Raw genomic sequence first — 20,457 nt, 5'->3', positions numbered from 1 at the left:
TTAAAATCATGGCTAATTTAAAAATGGAATTAAGTTTATAGAAAATCATGCAAAAGATGAAATGAAATGGAACTGAAGTGAAAATGTAAGGAGTAAAAGTGTCTCAAACAAATACAAACACATTCCATAACCAAACCCCTAAAGGGGGCTGGCCTCTAAATATCTGGTTTCCTCCTCTTCACATCTCAGTGTTCCTCTTAACCCCGACCTCTGACCCTCTAAACTGACGTGCCTCACCTGTTGTGCTGCTTGATGAGGGAGCTGACCCTGTCCGACTGCGGGCCCACATCTCTGGAGAAGGCGCACAGTTCGTTCAGCTGGGTCTTCAGCTTCTCCGCCATGGGCTCGGCCCCGAGCAGAAACTCTAGAATATCCTGTCGCGTGTTCACACACACACACACACACACACACAGATGCGACACAGTCACCTTCCCGATAACGGTCCACAACACCGTTAGTCATACACGCTCTCCCGCTCCCCTGGTCACTATAAAAGCAGTTCTGTTCCACACAGGCGAGAGCAGGAAGCAGCTCAGAAATGTTCCCGCTTCTCCAGGCATGCTTGACATTCTGCACGGCCAATCGTGCCTCTCCCCCTCCTCCGCCTCAGAGGGAGAGAGAGAGTGAGAGAGAAACGACGCTCATTTCTGACCTTGCTTCTGGTAGCACTTTTTTCTGTGCTGTATACCCTTCTCCTCTCTCTCTCTCTCTCTCTCTCTCTCTCTACGTCTGTCTCTTCCCTCTCTCACACTCCGACTCGTCCACTAATCTTCTTCTCCTCCGCTCGGCACAATCTCCTCCCTCTCTCTGCTTGCTCCAGCTCTGCCCTCCCTCTCTACCTCCCCTCCCTCCCTCCCTCCCTCCCTCTGTCAGATGCTGAGCGGTTGGAGACGCGCAAACAAGCGCGTAACACAAACAAGCCTGGGCGCAGGAAGCACAGGAAGAGGAGGAGGCGGAGTGTAACTGAGGGGCAACCACATTCTCCTGAATGACCCTTATTCAAAACCACTACGCCCACAAAAGTCACTATGACGTGCTGTGCATAATGTTGAGGACATCCCCAAGCCTTTATTTTTAGGACATGTGTGCTACACGTGCGGCTGCGGGAAGAAAGACGGATGCGAGAAGAGGTGAAACTTCCCGGCTGCGGGATGACAGACTAGAGCGCAGTTTAGCGTGTGAGAAAGAGGGAGGCAGAGAGAGAAGACAGGCAAAAGCTGCTGGTGCTGCCAGACTCCTTAAAGCTGCTTTACTGACTTAATCTGAGTCTGTGTCTGGATCCACACACTTTCGATGGATGTGACAGTGTGTGTGTGTGTGTGTGTGTGTGTGAATGAACTCTGTGCACTTTCATTTTATAACAGATTTACAACAGGAACAGTACATACACATATTCACAAATGTACCATCAAGTACAAATTCAGGATTTGTAGTAATAAATAGATGCAAAACAAGAAAGGACTAGTTATCTGTATCTTGGGGAGGTGGAACTAAAAACACTCACAGCCCTTTTATTTTGGTTCAATTATTTCTGACACCCAGAAGATGAATTGTAATCATTCTGTGAGTACGTGCAGAGTAGCACATGGGCCATCAGCACGTTACAAACGTGATCTCTGGAACAATCATCTAAGGACCACATCCATTACCAAGCTGAACATGCGGACGCATGATCAACACTTTAATTCATTGTGATAGGTTTGTGAACGTTCCAAATGTTCACTGCTGTAATGAAGTTTAAATTGTCACCACACAATGTCAAAAACAGATTGTTTTAGTCAACCTTTAACACTGTTGGAAATCACCCATCTGGATATTTAATGTTTTATTTTATGCTTATGGCTACGGAGCTGATCTCAACATGTCATCGTGGCACCTTTCTCTCCGTGTCTCTCGTTCACTCTGTTACCTTAGCGTTGCTCCATCCCTCCACCGCCTCCAGTTCGCTGTTCCTCCTCTCAGCGTCGGCCAGCCCCTCCCTCCACGCGTACAGCAGAGCTTCCAGCTGCTCCATCTCCTGGTCCAGCTGCGCCACCAGACGCTCCTGCTCCCGCTCCGAGCCCATTGCCGCGGCGACAGCGCCCTCCAGCCTGTCCCGCGCCCGCAGTGCCGCCCCCTCCCACTGCTCCAGTGCCCGGGTGAGGGTGCCCGCCTCCCGGTCCATCACCTCGCAGCCCGCGGCGGCCGTGTGCGCCCCGGCTCGCTCCGCTCCTCGCCGCACCGCACGCAGCTTCTCCCGGCCCTCCAGCACGCCGCGCTCCAGCAGCTCCTGCGGGTGACAGGGAGGGAAGCCAAAACTGGCGTGAAAAAACCGGGGAAGGGGACTGCGTGGAGCGTGCGAGTGGTGGGGGTCGGGGGAGGAGTTGCTACGGTAACTGCGGCGTCAGTCGCCGCCTGCCGTTACTATTTACGGCAGCAGAGCGCAGTCGGTGCCTCGTTGGACCTCGCCATCAGTCCAGGATGCACTTGTTCACCCCCCTCACCTCCCTATTTTCCATCCTCCTGTATTATTCGGCCCATAATCTGCCTGCTTCACACCTTCTAGCTTCCTTTCCATATCATTGCCTGCCCCTCCTCGCCCAACCTGTTTTTTTCACCTCGGTTTTTCACTGTTTACATCACTCCTCTCCCTGCCTCTATTTTCACCCTCTTCTCGCTCCACTCTCCCGCCTCCATGCAAGAAGAGGTGTTGCTAAGGAAGTGGAGGAGTGTGAAAAGTGCACGTGAGAGAGCGTCTCACCAGCAACAACAAGAAGTAAATTACAGGGTAGGGATGACTTGGGAAACACCTTGGTGTGTCCACACAAATTGGCTGAAGTGCCCATGTAATTATCTACCCGTTACAGGCACAAATACACCAAAAATTTTAAAATGCTCACCCAACACATTTTTAAAAGTGCGAATCGAGAGGAAATTGATATTTTCTCACATTTCCTCACATGTGCTGACACGTGTAGAAATCAAGATGAAGAAATAATGTATAAAAAACTAAGAATTCAAAGACCAAAAAAAAGGAAAACCTGATTTTTATTGGTGATTTAACAAGTGATTTGCTCCGAGGCAAAATTTGATTTGGATGGGCAGGGAGGCGGTTTTGAGCCACGGTGGATGAGAGCCCCTCCGCCAGCTCATTAGTATGGTAAGGCAGAGTATGTGATGGGCTTAGTTTGTGCCAATTGCTGGGATTAATTTAGCTTAATTGAACTATTACTTCCAGCAAATCCATAGGGAGAGAGAGTGAGAAAAAAAATCTTCCCATCAACCACTGTCAGTACAGCTTGCATTAATTAACTATTTTAGTTATAGTGCGGTAGATTAATAAATTCACAAATGACATTCATAAAACGAAAAAGTAAGAAATACATATTATATATATAGTAAACAGTAAACATACGGAACAGAACATACATTGTGTTTCAAAATTATAATTATGCTGAATAAGTTCCCAAGGGAGCAAGACAGTGAGACCTTGCATTCCTTCCTCACCCGAACTTTGGACAGCTTCTTCTTCACAGAGGCGGAGTCTCCAGATGAATCTGACCAGCACTGAAGCTCCTCCCTTGCCAGCATCAGCCAATCAGTGAGCTCCCTCACTGCCTGTAGATACTGCTCATGCTCAGTCATCACAGTGTCTGTCAACTTGACCCTTGCCTAAGGATGTCATGCAGACACAGCAATTTTAGCAACATTTATATCAATTAAAAACTATAATTACATAACACTATGTTAATGATATCACCTCCACAGCCACTGTGACATCATCAAAACGCGCCCTTAGCCGAGCCCGCTCTGCCTCACTGAAAGAGGGGTCTGCAGTGGTCTTGAGCAATTCAGCTGCATGCTGCTCCAGCCGTGACAAAGTCTCCTCATGGCCCCTCATCTCTTCTAAAAGAGATCGCAGTCGGTCCCGCTGAAAGACCTTTTCCTTCAGCCCAAGCTGAGGCACCAGGGGCGCCTTTACTTCCTTTTCCAGCCCCTCCAGCCACTGCAGCAGCTGGGTGCAGCCCTCCTGGTACTGATCCCACTGCGTCACTGTCCACTCCAGCTGGCTTTGAAAGGCAACAACACAAACGGGACTTTATAGTAACAGAACATCCAGATCTGGTAATACTTTAAAATAACCATAATTCGTAATTATGTATTTATCGTGTAGTTAATCTTTTTACAGATTAACAGTTTGGCCCAAATATACAAAAACCCAGAATAAACGATGACCCCACCTAATAAAAAATTCAAATTATGAAATAACGACATTGACTGGTATTGCTTTTTCTAGAGGTGTTGATTGCAAGACTTTTTCAGACATAAATCTGAGATATTTGGTGCACATTCTGATTTTCTAGGCTAAAAACTACTAAGTTGAGCATGTGTGCATTTGAATGTACACAATGCCAGATTAGTGCATGAACAGAATTAGAATATTTAACCCTTTAGCAGCTATTAGAAAAAGTATAATTATTCATTTGATAACAATTGTATTTTTAAACATTTCCTATGAAATGTATTAAAAACATTAAAAATGTATTATTTTCTGTATCCATTGGGGTGTAAGTTCTTCTTTGACTGACCATTGCATACGTACTAGCCCCAGGCAGAACAAGTATACACATATAACTCAATCTGCAAACACACACTGTGAATTCACACGTATTGCCCTGTCCTGCAGGTCATATTGCATAAATTCACCAATTAGATCCCATTCATCACATAGACAAACCCTATTAGTCAGCAGGATAAATATACCCTCATTATACTCTTGACCTGATTGAAACTAATAGCGCTGTGGGCTAACGGAGTTGTGACTCTGGTAATGAGTTATAATGGGGCTGTTCTGGGGGAAGCCCAGGTGGTTTTGCAATGGCTCATCACACAGACACACACAAACCGTCACCTGCAGCTCATTCCAGCCAGATGTGCAGTGCAGACTAATGCATGACTACTCTTTCATATCCAGCATAGATGCATGGGTGATACATTCTGTTCTAATTGTTTTACTATGATGCCATTGGGATAGTCTGATGGTGCATTATAAAATGCTTAGTGTAAATATGAATCTTTTTTTTTTCTATGACTATTTTTTCAGTTTTATCTTGTACTTGTACTATCTTATCTAATTATAGACATTTATGGCATTTGGCAGACACCCATATCCAGAGCGACTTACAACGTCATTAAAAACAGTGAATGTTGGATAATGTTGGAGAAAACTAACCATCACACCAACCCAGTACATGCAAACTCCAGTTAAAGAGTTAAGCATAGCAACACTGAATTTTGCAAGATCTACCCCTGGTACCTCAGACCGGTCATTAAAATTCAACTGCTGGATTGCGCGGCTCATTAATCTAAAAGCAAGGCAAAGCACTTGCGGGATGACTGTGGTCATGGGGTCACAGTACCTGTGGTATCTCATTGCCGTCATTAGCAGGGTGCCCCATGAATCCTCTACATTCTGTATCTGAGACGATATTGCTTCCCGTCCCGCCTTGCCGCCACTCTTCATCACAAGTTCACCCTTCCCCACAGCCATGTTTAACTTGACCTCGCCTTCACCCTTCAGCAGCAATACATCCTGTAAAGAGAGTAAACTACTGTTCATAGTACTAAAAATCAGACCTGGACAACAGAAATACCTCAGGTCAAACAATGAAATTATAATAAATTATGATAATTATATATCTGTGTGTGTGTATAGTTAAATGCTAACTGGTTTTATAGTGAAAAAATGACAAATACATTTATTTGCAATATTTGTTATACCAGTTTCACAAATACCAGAGAGTGATCTTCATCAGTCATTTATGAGGCTTATACTCTGCTATGTTAGGTAATACACAAGTTGGTAATAGCTATTGTGATATAACCAGCTAAGGTAAATGAAAAAGATTGTTTTCGTCATTGTGATACGTAGCACAGCAAACAGTTCACAAATGTGTCCTCTGCATTTAATCCAGTGTGTGAGGACGGTACCTTGCTCAAGGGGATCTCAGTGGCACCTTAGTGGTTCAAGATTTGAACTTACAAGCCTTCTTACACGCTAGGCCACTACTGCCAGTTCGGTATTTTATTTTCATACATTACACAACATTTCACACAGTAAACACTGTGCATAGCATTAATGACAGATAAATCAACCCACCTGTACACATTCTAGTCGCTCTTCCAGCTCTTGCTTACTGCCAACTGTGTTATCCAGGGGCGTCAGTCTGTCCCGCACTTCCTCTATCCAAACCCACAGGCCACACAGTGTCTCCTCAAAGGCCTGGATCTCCTGGAGGCAGTGCAGACGTTCTCTCACCCCAGTTAGAAGAGTGTGATAGGTGGACTGCACACGGTCTTTCACTCTGCACTCCTCACCAGAGCCACGGGCCCCTTCACCCAGGATGAATGAGTCATGACAGATGTGATCCAATGAGTTCCTACACAAGAAACACCTTTTTACTTTATAATATTTACAGATGTTAAATATTAAATGTTAAACATTTATCTTGCATTTTGGGTGGCTTGAGGAATCAGTGCACCTCAATACACACTCAAGACAAACAGACACACCTCCTCATGATAATCTCTCTGTGGAGCTCCTCCATTCTATCCAGCTCTGCACTTCTGTCAGGAGGTCCCTGTTGGCTGTCTCCCCACAGTGGTGGCTCAGTGTGCAGCCGCTCCTCCATCTGCTTCATCCAATTCTGAAGCCTCTCAACGCGGTCCTCAAACCTGCAGCACAAACAACCAACAAATAAATAAATAAAAAGTCACACAATACACAACTGATCGTTGTTTAACTTAGATTAACAGACCATTTCAAGATTCAAGATTCAAGATTGATTTATTGTTAGTACAACAGTATACATGGTATACCGTTTATTGAAATAGACCCCCCATAGTGCAATCATAAAAGAAAGAAAAATATATTAGTATATATATTTATATAGACACTAAACTAAACTATACTAACTAAAACTTTTGTGATCAGCCTTATGTGAATACTATGAAATGTGTGAATCACATTTTCTCTGTCAGTGTACCCATGTATGGCAATAGCAGTGGGCAAAAGTGCTATACAACATAACAACAACATGAAATATACACACAAACACAAAAAAGCAATGTGCATTTTAAATCCAATTCATATTTTAAATTGGACTGGACTGGACAGTTAGATGAATTAATTCAAACATGTAAAAAATCAAGAATACTGCAAAAATCAATGCAAACCAACGTTCAAGTATACATCACTTATGCCCTCACCCCTGGTGCAGCAAATGTGAATTAATTAATTAATCAATCAATTAATTAATTATTGGGCCAATGAACTCCATAAAATGCATCAAATGCATTTATAATATTGAAATAGAAAGGAAACAGAAAAGACAACAGAAATAAAAATGTAAACATTTATATTGTTATATGTTAATTAAATTGTAATTCAAACCAGATCACTCTAGATTTGCTTAATCTGTTACTAAGGGCAATGCTTCTTCTACTCTATTTCCTCACCCATTGAGCAGAGCTGCACTCTCTTCCAGACAGTGCTGGTTCTGTCGGCTCGCCTCCACAAAGCCTTCCCACGCTCGCTGACAGGAAGCCAGCTGATCCTTTACCTGGCCTGCCCCTATCCTTGGCAGATGGAGCACGAGCCGCTCACCCTTGTCCACCACCTGAGCCAGGCGTTGTTCCCCTTCTGTAACATGCTCCAGCACCCTCTACAAATAAATAGCATTAATAAATGCATGGGGCACAATGGGTTTTCATTTCTGGGTGTTAGGCCATGAATACCTTTAGCCTCTGTAGCTGATCAGCCATGACAGCAGCATCTCCTGATTGGTCAGAACAGCTTCTTACACTTACAGTCAACTCTGAGAGCCAGAAGTGGAAATCCTGAATCTGTTCTGCTCAGGGAATGGATAAGAGCATAACACATAACAGAGAGAGAGAGAAAATGTAGAAATGAATAAATGATTTTACATACTAACATTATGATTATGGAGCCAGATGGGCTGTGTGGGTGTGTCTACTAAGGACAGCTCTTAGTTGCCTTGGAAACCTGCACAAACAATCCTCCTGGGAATCGCTGGGCCACTGGGAAACTACAGCACAGGTGTGATTGTGAAATATCTGTGTACTTACAAGCACACAGTTAAGCCAAAAATACAATTCCATGGATGGGTGTTCTTTATCTTATAAGTGCCACTGGAATTGACCTGTGCATCAGTTCAGTTACAAATCTGTGACATAAGTTCATGCATAATGCAGCATTTGTGCGGGGTAAATTGGGTATATAGTCAAATCCACAACCAGGAATAAGGCTTTGATTTTACTGTTCAGACTACAGCCAGGATAAAAATAACAGCACTTTATTGTCTATTGTATTTAAAATATTCTACTATAATTTACTTATTATACTTTTTATACAATATAATAGTATAACTATAATAATGCATTGTGTTTGTTCTGTTTATTAAATACTAGCCTCTCTGTTTATAATACTGTATTATACTATTCTTATAATACTTACCATACTTACTAATACATTACCATTATATGTATGATTTATGTATGTATAAATTATCATATTGCTTGCTTTTTATTCAAATTTATGTAATAACTTCAACCACGCTTATTCATGATGCATCTTACTGACAGTCTTAATTGTGACTGGGACCAGAGAAGGTACTTTTTACTACATATTTCATATTGCAAATATATAGGAATTGTGGAAGGCACCCCTCCCACTCACCACTGAAGTGGTGCTGCAATGTCTCCTGTAGTGAGTTCATGGCACGGACACAGTAGTGTGCAGCTCTTTCGCTCCTCTTGACCAAGTCGGTGAGGTCTCTGCAGAGGTAACTAAGCTCTTGGGATGGGTATGACCTACAGAGCATGTTCAGAGTCTCCTGGGAAGATTCTAGACCAAGCTGGTGCTGTTTCAGTTCCTTCTGGACCTCCTGTGGACAAAAGAGTATCTTACTACACAATCTCTTTCATCCAGCATTTTATAAGACTAAAGGATTTGATCTATCCTAAAAGTGTTCACAGAGAGAGAGGGTGATTTCACAAAGTGAAAAAAACAGTGTGTGAATATGTATAAATGCATATTAATAACCAAAAAAAAAGGAGCATTGCAAATTTTATTCAAATGGAGCCATAGTTAAACCAATAAACAATATCCAGGTTGAAACTGGGCTAATGCAGTAAGTGATACCAGTGCTGCTCAAAAAATGTGAAAAATGGCCATAGTAAAAAAAAAAGTGTTTGTTATTCTATCTACTCTAGTCTGAGGCCATGTTTAGAGGAACGCTTTTGAGGCAGAACTGTGTTATGCTTGCAATAAGATTTGACAACATGAAAGAGGCTAACTTTCAGCCTGCTGAAATCCTCTGGGTCAGACGTCTGAGACAGTTCTGACAGGACGTCATCTGTGCTCTTCAGATGTGCAGCAGTCTGGGAAATGAAGTATTCCAGCTGCTGCTTCTGAGACCTGTAGTCCGCCAGGGACCTCCTTAACTGGGCATACAGCTCACGCACATGAGAGAGTTTCTTCTGCAGGTTGCACTCAATAACCTGTGGAGACAAACAAATGCTGAAATTGGTGGAGTAGGTATTTTATATTTTGCAGGGGTGCACAAATTATAGACCTTCAGTAAATATTTTATTATGAAAGGAATTTTCAGCATGCAGCTGATTTTACAAATGGCCACTTGCTTCATGCTTTTCGGAAAGCTTGAAAGAAACCATATATTAGTAATGCTAGAAGAAAATAGCCTAGATTGTTATATTGTGTAAGTACCTGTATATCACTGGGCATCTGTTTGTCACTTGCCAGCTGTGTAATTTCGCTTGCTTTCACCTGTAATGTCTCTATCTGCTGGTCCTTATCGTCCATCTCCTCCTGCTCAAGTAGGATGGTCATTAGTTTGAAAAAGAATTATAGGGCCATGCACACCAGTAAAAGGAAACAATCAATAACATTCAATCGAGCCTGACCTTAAACGTTGGTAACCACTCCTCTGTGCTCAGGCTAATCGCTCCTTCAGTAAGCTTAGCAATAGCAGAAGACGCCCACTGTTCAATATCTTCCTCGATATTGAGAATGTCCCTCCACAAGGCCATGGCATGCTTCAGCACATCAATGTTAGCATTTATTTTTTCAGACACCTAGATCGAGAAAATGTTAGTAGACATAAATATGTATTAACATGGTTGTTGTAAGAGAAATGTTTCGTTTTGTAAGAACTAATTATATGAAGGCTGGGAATTTATCTCAGGGTATCTGGAAGAGCAAAATAACACAATAGGAGTTCAAAATTGACCTATTAAATATAAATGAGCTGCTCTGCATTCTCATATTAGAAATATATGTCAGTATTTATTAAACTTTTAATAAAACAATATCCAAATCAGAATCCCATTTTGGGACTGACTGTCAGTGAATTTGACCAGCCAATGTAGTATTTGACCTGTCTGGATGATGTTATGGATCCCTGGCCATCACTAGTAATCTTACATCCAGCCAACGGTCCAGCACATCTTCCATTTCTGTCCCAAATACATGGGACGGACTCTCCGGAAGCTTTGCCATCTCATTCTGCAGCTGATTCCCTTTGGTGGTGAAGTGCACAAGTTCATCATCAGCTTGCAGCATTTTTGTCTTCATTGCCTCGTGCTATAAACAAATGAGGAGAACGGTCAGAAGACAAGCCCCCACATTGCCAAAACAAACTGATCTTTGAACAATCATTTTTAGCAGCTAATTCTACAGTTTCTCATTCAGGCACATTTCAAAACTCTTATTCGCATCTCCCCATCTTTCAGAGGACTGTATAAGGTACAGGTAAATATTATTTAATGTAATCAAAACATTTATACATTTATGAAAATTTTAACATTAGATTAATTAAATAAAAGCAAGTATTTACTACAAAATCTTATTAAATAAAAGCCAAATACTGAACACCAATTAAACCACACCACAGTTTAAAAATAATACATCTGGCATGGAATGGACTAGAAGCTCTAACCTGAGAGAGAGATTTTCTGATGACATCCAGGTTCTGAGCTTCCACCTTACATGCACCCACCAGCTCTGCCCGTTCCACCACAGTGCTGATACTGCAGCGCAGCATCTGGTACTCTTTAAAAAGCTCCATCAGCAAGCTGCAGCAGTCCTGACTGTTCACAAACAGACACATTTATCATAGTCAGCAGCAGATAATACTCTTAGTATTACCAATTCTACCAGCTGTAAGTACCCAGTTGTGCACCGCATACTGTATGTGTGTGGGGTGTAAATACTGTATCAATAGGCTTTATTCCAAATGGTCCTCTAGATTACGTATTTCATCTGATTATCTGATTATCTCCATATAACCATAAAGGCAATTACAATAATGAATTATTTGTTAAGAAAAAAACTGTAAATCAAAACTGTAAAATGATATCAGTAGTGGATTAATGGGATGGGTATAAAGCTTTAGCACCTAAATCATCTCCAGTGATCTTTAAACAGCAGGGCACTGAAGACCAATGGAAATAGATGGCAAGAGTGCAACAGTAAACTGACCTATGGCTGATGAGCTTCCTCACTTGCTCCCAAGTTGTCTCAATCTGGACCACCTCCCTCTGGGCCTCCCTGGACAGTTCTGAGTCTTTCTCGACCAGTTGGGCTCCTTTCTCTCCCAGCCAGTGCTGGATGTGCTGCAGAGCCTGGAGCTCGTCGTCCAGCTGATTGAAGAAGTGCAGCCTGAACAACAAGAACACTTATGAATGCAGTAAACAACATCAATCAGTGGCAAGCAGTAAGCATCACTGAGGTTATGCACCTATTAGCGTTGTATGTGTAATGATCCTCGCTCAGAGAGAGATTGCTGGTCCCGGGGCACTGATGCAGGCCCCGCCCCTTCCCGATTCCCTACAACTGGTTTCCCTCCGTTAAAGGAGTACCTGCACCAGTATTCTGGGTCAGGTACTGTTGGTCTGTCCCTCGCTGTGTGTGCTTCTGTGAACATGGTCGATGGGTTGTCGCAGCTGCAGGGTAGACCCTGAGCGGCCTCGCCCACCTGTCTTGTCGGAGTCAGTGTGACTCTGGAGTGTCGGATACGTGTAGATAAACTGGTCTTTGTTTAAGCACATGCACATGGGTCCTCCCCTTCCTTCACAGTATTACAACTATTTATTACTAACAAATGCGTGGACAGCATAACCAGTGCACGACCGGGTAATAGAATTTCAAATTTTTCTGAGCTGCTAGTGCACTCTAGAACCAGCAAGATCAGCAGGATGAAAGAGACAACAAGACCGTGGCATGGTGGGATCAAGCTCAAAATATTATCTAGAAAAATGAATGCCTGCTCACCTCTGTTGTAGAACAGGCATGCTGACCTCTTTGACACTCTGGCCCTTTTTGGCCCTCTCTTCCAGCTCTCCTAGATTTTTGATTAGCTGCTCCTTTCGCTGTCTGAAGGACTCCCACAGGGCACTTAGGGCTTCTGCCTTGCTCCATCTACATCCGACCGCCCTCTCCAGAGCCTCTAGCTCTTCACTCAGAACATTGACCAGTGCCCTGCAGGATGTTCTTGGCCAAGAAGGTCCATGCAGGTGTAGATGGGCTTTGCTGAGGCTGCCATCGAGGCACACAGACTGCACCTCCAGGTTGGACACATTTTGCGTTGCTTCTCTAAGAACCTTCTGCACATGCTCAGCCTTTGCACGGTCCCAGGTCCCTCTGCTTTCTTCAGTTTCACGAATTTTGTTGATCAAGCCCTGGATGCTTCTGTGGTTGTCCATGAAGTTGTGGAGCTCAAGCAGAGATTTGTCTCTCCACTGGATCAGACTCAGGGCTTTGTTGAAGGGATTCAGGCAGTCATCCATTCTGGCCTGGAATTGCTGAAGGTCTTCTGGTGCACAGTTAGAACAGAACACATTCACCCGCTTCTGTATGTCATCCCTAACTGTTGCCTGGGCCTGAAGAGACACTCCGTTTTCCTGAAACAATACTGGTTATTATAATACAGTTAATATCCTCTCTTGCTATGTCTGAATATACATAAAAACAGATACCTTAATCTGGTCAGTTGCTGACTGAAGGTCACTGACATCAACCTGAGACAAGTACTGAACTTCATTTAAAAAGTTCTCTGTCCATTTTGTGAGGTTCAGGAGATCCTCCTCAAATTGCTCCAGCTTACTGTAGTGAACCTGAAACTGCTCTAGCCTTTATAAAAAAAACAGACACATAATAATTAAAAACAACTTCACCCCAACTAAATATATGCTGGTGTCCATTGGACACATTAAATGCACACTACTAAATTTCAGAAATGCTAATGACAGTTGCAGGCAAACAAAAGAGTTCAGGGAGTTTTTTTCACACCTGCATTGTACATTTTTACTCAGCCAACTGAATCGTTTCTCAAGCTCCTGAAGGTCTTCTGTCAGGTGTGTAACATAAGCCTCTGATGCTGTGGAGCACAACGATGCCTGCATGGTCTCCAAATCATGAAGTACTGACTCATTGGAAGGCAACTCCAAAAGCAGGTCCTAACAAAACAAACAAATGAATGGTGTGGAAATGCACACATAGAGCCACATGCCACATACAGAGCACTCTTGTATTAAGAGTATCCTGTTTATGTTTTATGTTTCCATATAGGTAAAGGTTTCTCATTTTACCTCCAGAGTTCGGAGTTCATTTAGCAACTTGGTCTTGTCAGTAGACATGCACAGACTGTGGGGACTGCAGACAGACTCAGATCTGTCCATCCAACCCAAGAGAGTAGAGCGGTTTCTCTCATACCTAAACATCATTCTGCATGTCAGTTTGAGAATTACAGGCATGACAAATCATATTGGTGTGTAATTTTTAGTTAGATGAATACAAAATAAACACAGCATATCATTGTAATATAGTATTTGTACAACTGCGGTAAAGCAGTAGATTGGATTGAAGACTACAGACACACACACACACACACACACACACACACAATCACTGACTACAAATCTGTCCCCTGCTGATTTAATCGACTTGGTTCATGTATGACTGAATGGCCCTCACTATCTTTGTAGAGCTCAAAATGGAATCCTTAATCGACACCACTATTGGACAAAGGAGAACACTCAGACACACAACACACGTTTAAATACAAACTTACATTTGCCACAATGCCAGTAAATCTTCCAGCATAGTGACTCTCTCAGCAGCCAGTGCTGTGTGTTGTTCATGGGCCTGCTGCATGTCTGCAACCCGTTTCTCTGCCTGGGATTTTTCAGTCAGCCTCCTCAAACCCACACACAGACACAGCAGCCGTGGTTGCAGCTGCTGCAGCTCCTGACTGATTTCCTAGAAGTGAAGCAAGGATGTGTAATTGCAAATCATCACAATTACGTCTAATCTAATTTACTATATATATATATATATATATAGTCCAAATGTAGTTACTAGATCTAAAGGGACAGGACTCTAGACTAATTTTTCACACTGGTTATACTGTGTGAAAATTTTAGCAGGTTCTCTTTATGTTCTTTTTAAATCGCTGTGAACATACGCAATATTGACTTGTAAATGATTACATATCAGTCTGGTTAACAAAGTATTTGAAGCACAATTCTACAAGAAAAGTAACGTACTGAAATGTGTTAGTGCTTAAAGTGCTTCACTGAGCTGAAATTAAAACAAAATCAATGAAAAAAAAAAAAACTAAATTAAATGTGTAAGTGTTCTAAGGGCTTCAACTTTATTTTGTCTCTGCCTGCCTGTTTGCTGCTGCCTGTTGCTTCAAGGTAGTTGGGAGAATGAACACTTATGAGTATATGACTCATAACATGTGCACCATTGTCATACAGATCTCTGATTGGTTTAGAATGCAAAACATACTTAATATGTGTGGATTTGAACGTTTCCACCGAATGGCTGGGAAATTATTTTTAAAGTGAAAGTGAAAATGAAGTAATCGTGAAACACTGCAGCACAGCACATGGTGACAAAACGAAATGTGTCTTCTGCTTTTAACCATCACTCTTAGGGAGCAGTGGGCAGCCATGAAAGGCACCCAGGGAGCAGTGTGTGGGGACGGTACTTTGCTCAGTGGTACCTCAGTGGCACCTTGGCAGTTCGGGGATTCGGACCAGCTACCTTCTGATTACGTGGCCGCTTCCTGAACTGCTAGGCCACCACTGCCCCATCATTAGTCACATAATTTAAAAAGTAAGTCGTATGTGACCAAATTGGTCACACTCTAGAGCCCCCAGGCAAACCATTTTTGCTAAAATATTGTTTAATTGTTAATTTTATGGAATAATGTGAAAGAGATGCACTTAGGCTGGAAGAGACACAAACTATATTTCTCAAAAAAGATATTTCAAGATACCTTACCATATACTCATGAAGAACTTTGTAAGTCTCAGACGCTGAATCACAGTGGATGATCTGTTGGCTCAGTTTAATTTTCATCTCTTGCATACCCTTTTCCACCTTTTTTTATTTTACAAAAAAATGCTTTAGTTTGGAATATTCAGTAGTACATTCTAAAAAGGAAACAAGGATTGTCATTACCTCTTCCAGGTCACTGTCAAATTTCTTCTTGTGGGTGACATTATTATGCAGCTGCCCACCACGCAGCTCTACACCCTCCTTAAGGTCCTGCCAATACCTGCCAATCTGTGCCAGACGAGCTCTGATTCGCTCTGACTCACTGGGTGTAACAAACTGGGCAAGAGCTTCAGACTCCACCTCCAAACAGGTCAAAACACCCACCCTTTCCTCTAACTGTGCTCTCATAGTCTGAAAAGCACAGAAAGAGAAAACAAAAATTGTATACCAAAACTTTGGAGATGGCTTTGAGATTAAAATGAACCAAACTGAGTAAACCAACAAATTTTTCTATGACTTCACCTCCACTATTTTGACCTGTGTTTCCAGTGAAGAGGAGTCTCCAGCCTCCAGCTCTTTCTCTCGCTCACAAATCCAGGAGCTGAAGGTCTCAGACTCACTGCTGAAACGCTGCCACCACAACCGCATAACCTCCAGCTCCTCAGCTCTGAAGAGTTTGAACCACATCCATGTATTATTAAGCATAAGAATTACATTGACCTCATAATAATAATTACAATAACTAAGAGTGTTATTTACTTTTTCTTAATCCTGCTCTCTATTTGCTGGACTTGCTCTTTCACAGACTGGGATTGTTCTTGCAGTAAGTTCTGGTTTTGGCAACCCAACTGAATATCCAGAGCCATCCTCAGCAGAACATCCGCCTTAACATCAAATTCTCCGATCTGATTTTCCAGCACCTTAGCACAGTCAAGAGAGATAAGAGAACATTCTGGTTAGGGCTGCACGATTTGGGGAAAAAGACATATTGCGATTATTGAGATCAATATTGCGATATGCGATATGATAAAGGCCACTTGCTTGTATATCAATGAAAAGTCGCAAACTAATAGTGAAATGTTTAATTTCAAAGTGAAACATACAAACTACTTATAACAACCTGAACTGCCCAGTGCTTTCAAAATAATCACAAAAAACTCTTTACATTATTGTCGAACGACAAACCCTGGTAAGGCTAAACAACTGTTTTGATTATATTTGGCCATTATAAAATCCCGTATTATAGTTCTTACGTTTAACCAAAACGTTGTTTGGAGGCTGACTTGAACACAGGAATGCATAGCTTTGCTAGCTTAGCTAAGGTTAAGATTTGTAAACTGAGGTGAATTTCTTTAGAAAACCTTCAAAGTTTGAAAAAAGTTAACTAAACAGCTAAGAACAGTCTAAATAGTTAATGCCTACGTTTAGCCAAAACGTTGTTTGGAGGCTGACTTGAACACAGGAATGCATAGCTTCGCTAGCTTAGCCTAGCTTAGCTAAGGTTAAGACTTATAAAACGGGATTTTATAATGGCCAAATATATTCAAAACAATTGTCCCGCTTTACCTATGAAATGTAATCCCCCGGGATCTGGTTTGGAGCTTACAGCGGTTTGTATAGCCCCAAGCAGCACAAGAGTGATGCATTTTTTGCACTTCTCTCCATAGATATGTATATGCTTCACGCCACTGCAGAGCCTATCGCAATATGGCGGTGACGTTGACGTACGATGCAGCTCGTCATGCGCCGTCTACCCATTTGTCTCCGAATCGAAAGTCATGTGACCAAACACGTTACATCCGACTGAGATGTGAGACGTGAGATGTGAGACGTTCATGTAATCGCACAGACTGACATCGCGATTACGATTGCGATTAGATTAATCGTGCAGCACTAATTCTGGTCCTGGTTTATTATGAAATTGACTTTCCTTTGGTTTGTTACCTTGATGTGCTCCTGTTCAGCAGTGAGGCTCTCCAGGCTGCTAAACGTGAGTTCCTTCTGCATGACAGACTGCAAACTACAGAGATGCTGCCACAGTGCCTCACGTTCATCCTCAAAGTCTTGCCATGCAGACACAGTCACCTAAAACATAATTTGTAGTGACTCTCTGCTCCAGCATAATTTTTTTTGTCCTATTAACTGAATGCCTTTTTGGTTTCAATAAATGCCCATTAATGTTGACCTAATGGAACCCTGAGAACTAATTGTTCTCATTAGGGACCTACATAGAGTCACATACCTGCAGGTTCTCCTGCTGTACCAAAGCAGTATTCTCCATATCTCTGAGCACACTGTGTACTTTGTCCAGAATTGAAGGATCCTGACTCTGTGACCTCTGCTGCTCCTCTCTTTTTCTCTTGGCCTGCAGACGCTTTAATTTTTGCTAGTCACAAGTGGATAGAAAACCATTAACCGAGAGAACTTAAAAACAGTAATGGATTAAAAAAATCATGGTTCAGACTATTTATCAGACTATTCATTAGCTTAATTTGGTGACTTAGACATGAAACACTGGACTGTGTGGCTGATTTTGACTGATATATCATCCACGGTAGTATCTAAGCGGAATTAATACATTTATTCACTAGTTCAGAGGGCACCAACCTGGTGAATGAGCAGCAGCTGTTTGGCTTCTTCTACATTTTCGGCATTAAGAATCCTGGATATTTGCTCTTCAACCTCCCTCTGTTCATCAAGAGCCCTGCTCACTTCTTTTCTCAGCTCCTCATGATCATGTAACCCTGGCTCAGCTTTCTCCACCTGAGGTATGCAGAGAAAATGATGATTGTGCATTACACAGGACTATGCCTTTTATTATGTATTATGCCTTTTATGTAAATGTAAATAATTTATATACAGCTACATTAACAGTGTCCTTCACAGAAATGCACTATAAATAAAGAGACTACATGAAGCTCAACCCTTAATTTTATCTGAAAATCTCAGAATACACACACTCACCAGGGGCAGGGAGGAAAGCAGAGCTTTGAATTCACTACTGAGCTCATTCAAAGAAGCTCTCTTTCTCTCAGTTTCGCTCTTGGGACAAACGTCAGACAGCACCTCTAGGCGTGACCTCAACCACACCAGCGTCTCTCCCTGAGCTTTTGCTGCACCTCGTAGCACCTGTAGATAAGAGGGTGGATTTGGACAACCAGAAGAAATGTCATAAATGAAGGAACACTGTGAGCTATTGGTTTCAAGTGGGATAAATCAAGATCTTCCAAATAATCCAGATCTGAAAGGATTATTGAGGTTTGGGCCTTAATTATTGATTCTGAATGGCCACAGAGACTAATTTAACATACTGGGAATTACATAGACCTTCACAACAGTCATTTGAAAGCCACTGATTCACTTGGTTGGAGCAGCACTCCTCCGATTCTTTACATATGTAGCTCACCTGCACAGTAGCATTTAGCTGCTCGCTGTGGGCAGAGTCTCGAGCACTGTCTCTCAAATGCATAGCCTGCTGCTTCTGTGATGAGAGCCAATCAGAAAGCTCAGAGAACCTGGAAGCATAGAACCCAATATTAAAGTTAATAGAATGAAGTCAATTAGTGTGTAAGAAAGTAGACTCGTAACCAAAGGGTTGCGGGTTTAAATCCCGAACTGCCAAGGTGCCACAGCTTGAGCAAGGTACCATCCCAACACACTTGTCACTTTTACATGGGTGATACAAATCAAATCAAGAGAAAAATAATTCAGCAGGTTTTAACATCTCTCACCTAGACTGCCATTCACTCCACTTGTCAGGGTGCTGGAGAAGTTTGTGGTATGTGTTCTCCACCTGCTGTTTGACCTTAGATAGGCACGTGCTGGTATCCTCTAGGGTTTGGTGGGCAGAGTCATCCTCTGGAAGTTTCCTACAAAGTTCTTCCATGGTTTTCAGCCTGTGTTCACATGTTGAAAGATGACCTTTACCCTGGAAGAAGGCCTGGAAAACATAAATGCAATTTTACTGAGGCATGCGTAAAGGAATGCATAATTTTCTAGGTCTCTTCCGATTTTTACGTCTTTCTCACCTTGTGCTCTTTGATCACTTTTTCACTGCTGGCCAGTGACAAGGCTTTGTCTTCTCTCTGAAGCTCTGATCGGCAGTCATGAAGAAGAACCATCATCCGGCGCTGCTCTGACTCAACCCTCAGCCGCAGAAGATGCAGGGGTGCCTCTGTCTGTATATCCTGAAGGATCATTTGATCAGATTATTAGTAACTATATTAAATGATTACATTAGCCAAACACTTTCTTAATATTTGGTCATTTTACAATATCAGACTGCATTCATCAATTATTTAACTTGCCACTAATGATTCTGGGATCTTGTGCCATTCTTAAACTGTACACTTTTGAAAGTAAACTGTAAGTGTAGTATGTTAACATTTACATTTACAGCATTTATCAGACACCCTTATCCAGAGCGACTTACAATCAGTAGTTACAGGGACAGTCCCCCCCTGGAGCAACTTAGGGTTAAGTGTCTTGCTCAGGGACACAATGGTAGTAAGTGGAATTTGAACCTGGGTCTTCTGGTTCATAGGCGAGTGTGTTACCCACTAGGCTACTACCACCAATATAGTATAGAAGTATAGTATAGTATAGTATAGAAGATGCAGTTGGTGACTAAATTGACAATTTGGAAGATGGTATTGGTTGTGTGAATGTTCTTTCTTTGTTTGTTTAAGGCCTGGTGCAGACTGGCATACCTTCCAATGCTTGTGCAGTTTCCTCACAGTCTCCTGCAGGGCCTGCTGGTCCTCTTCAGGGAGGATATCAGTAAGATCATCACATGCCTTCAGAAACACACTCAGGACGTGCTGATCCAGCCTGCCAAAGAACTCCTTAAGACACAGAAACACACACACAAGAAATAAAGTATTAAAAATGTATTAAAATAAAAATATCAGAATAAATAATTAATAATAAAAAAGTGGGTACATATTCAATTTACCTGGTACAGAAGCTCAAGGTTTCTCTACAAATTTAATTACATCTAACTAAAAAATGTATGACATTGCTTATGTTTATAATTATGAACTAAATATGAATTTCACATAAACTATGGTTCAATATTACAGAGAGTGAGT

General features: G+C 42.1%; 1 protein-coding gene across 6 annotated transcripts in view; it reads right to left on the bottom strand.

The window, feature by feature from the left end:
• The window catches only part of syne1a (spectrin repeat containing, nuclear envelope 1a), a 119,477-nt gene that overhangs the window by 66,360 nt on the left and 32,660 nt on the right, over positions 1 to 20,457 (bottom strand). For all 6 annotated transcript variants that reach the window (XM_028953075.1, XM_028953077.1, XM_028953078.1 and 3 more), the window contains 33 exons: positions 20,077 to 20,211; positions 19,396 to 19,554; positions 19,099 to 19,307; positions 18,774 to 18,882; positions 18,332 to 18,496; positions 17,975 to 18,130; positions 17,610 to 17,753; positions 17,312 to 17,452; positions 16,127 to 16,287; positions 15,890 to 16,034; positions 15,551 to 15,778; positions 15,371 to 15,469; positions 14,151 to 14,338; positions 13,669 to 13,792; positions 13,370 to 13,536; positions 13,057 to 13,210; positions 12,353 to 12,981; positions 11,561 to 11,740; positions 11,019 to 11,169; positions 10,505 to 10,663; positions 9,985 to 10,155; positions 9,788 to 9,889; positions 9,358 to 9,561; positions 8,738 to 8,945; positions 7,777 to 7,889; positions 7,498 to 7,703; positions 6,553 to 6,714; positions 6,140 to 6,419; positions 5,400 to 5,572; positions 3,740 to 4,049; positions 3,487 to 3,651; positions 1,910 to 2,269; positions 238 to 374 (listed from right to left, as the gene is read on the bottom strand). In XM_028953075.1, the coding sequence (XP_028808908.1) occupies positions 238 to 374; positions 1,910 to 2,269; positions 3,487 to 3,651; positions 3,740 to 4,049; positions 5,400 to 5,572; positions 6,140 to 6,419; positions 6,553 to 6,714; positions 7,498 to 7,703; positions 7,777 to 7,889; positions 8,738 to 8,945; positions 9,358 to 9,561; positions 9,788 to 9,889; positions 9,985 to 10,155; positions 10,505 to 10,663; positions 11,019 to 11,169; positions 11,561 to 11,740; positions 12,353 to 12,981; positions 13,057 to 13,210; positions 13,370 to 13,536; positions 13,669 to 13,792; positions 14,151 to 14,338; positions 15,371 to 15,469; positions 15,551 to 15,778; positions 15,890 to 16,034; positions 16,127 to 16,287; positions 17,312 to 17,452; positions 17,610 to 17,753; positions 17,975 to 18,130; positions 18,332 to 18,496; positions 18,774 to 18,882; positions 19,099 to 19,307; positions 19,396 to 19,554; positions 20,077 to 20,211 (6,194 nt within the window). The remainder of the gene's footprint in view (positions 1 to 237; positions 375 to 1,909; positions 2,270 to 3,486; positions 3,652 to 3,739; positions 4,050 to 5,399; positions 5,573 to 6,139; positions 6,420 to 6,552; positions 6,715 to 7,497; positions 7,704 to 7,776; positions 7,890 to 8,737; positions 8,946 to 9,357; positions 9,562 to 9,787; positions 9,890 to 9,984; positions 10,156 to 10,504; positions 10,664 to 11,018; positions 11,170 to 11,560; positions 11,741 to 12,352; positions 12,982 to 13,056; positions 13,211 to 13,369; positions 13,537 to 13,668; positions 13,793 to 14,150; positions 14,339 to 15,370; positions 15,470 to 15,550; positions 15,779 to 15,889; positions 16,035 to 16,126; positions 16,288 to 17,311; positions 17,453 to 17,609; positions 17,754 to 17,974; positions 18,131 to 18,331; positions 18,497 to 18,773; positions 18,883 to 19,098; positions 19,308 to 19,395; positions 19,555 to 20,076; positions 20,212 to 20,457) is intronic.

The sequence above is a fragment of the Denticeps clupeoides genome, chromosome 14, assembly GCF_900700375.1.
Source record: "Denticeps clupeoides chromosome 14, fDenClu1.1, whole genome shotgun sequence".
Taxonomy (NCBI): Eukaryota; Metazoa; Chordata; class Actinopteri; order Clupeiformes; family Denticipitidae; genus Denticeps; species Denticeps clupeoides.
Note: the sequence above shows the minus strand (reverse complement) of the source record. Positions and strands in the feature narration are given on the sequence as shown.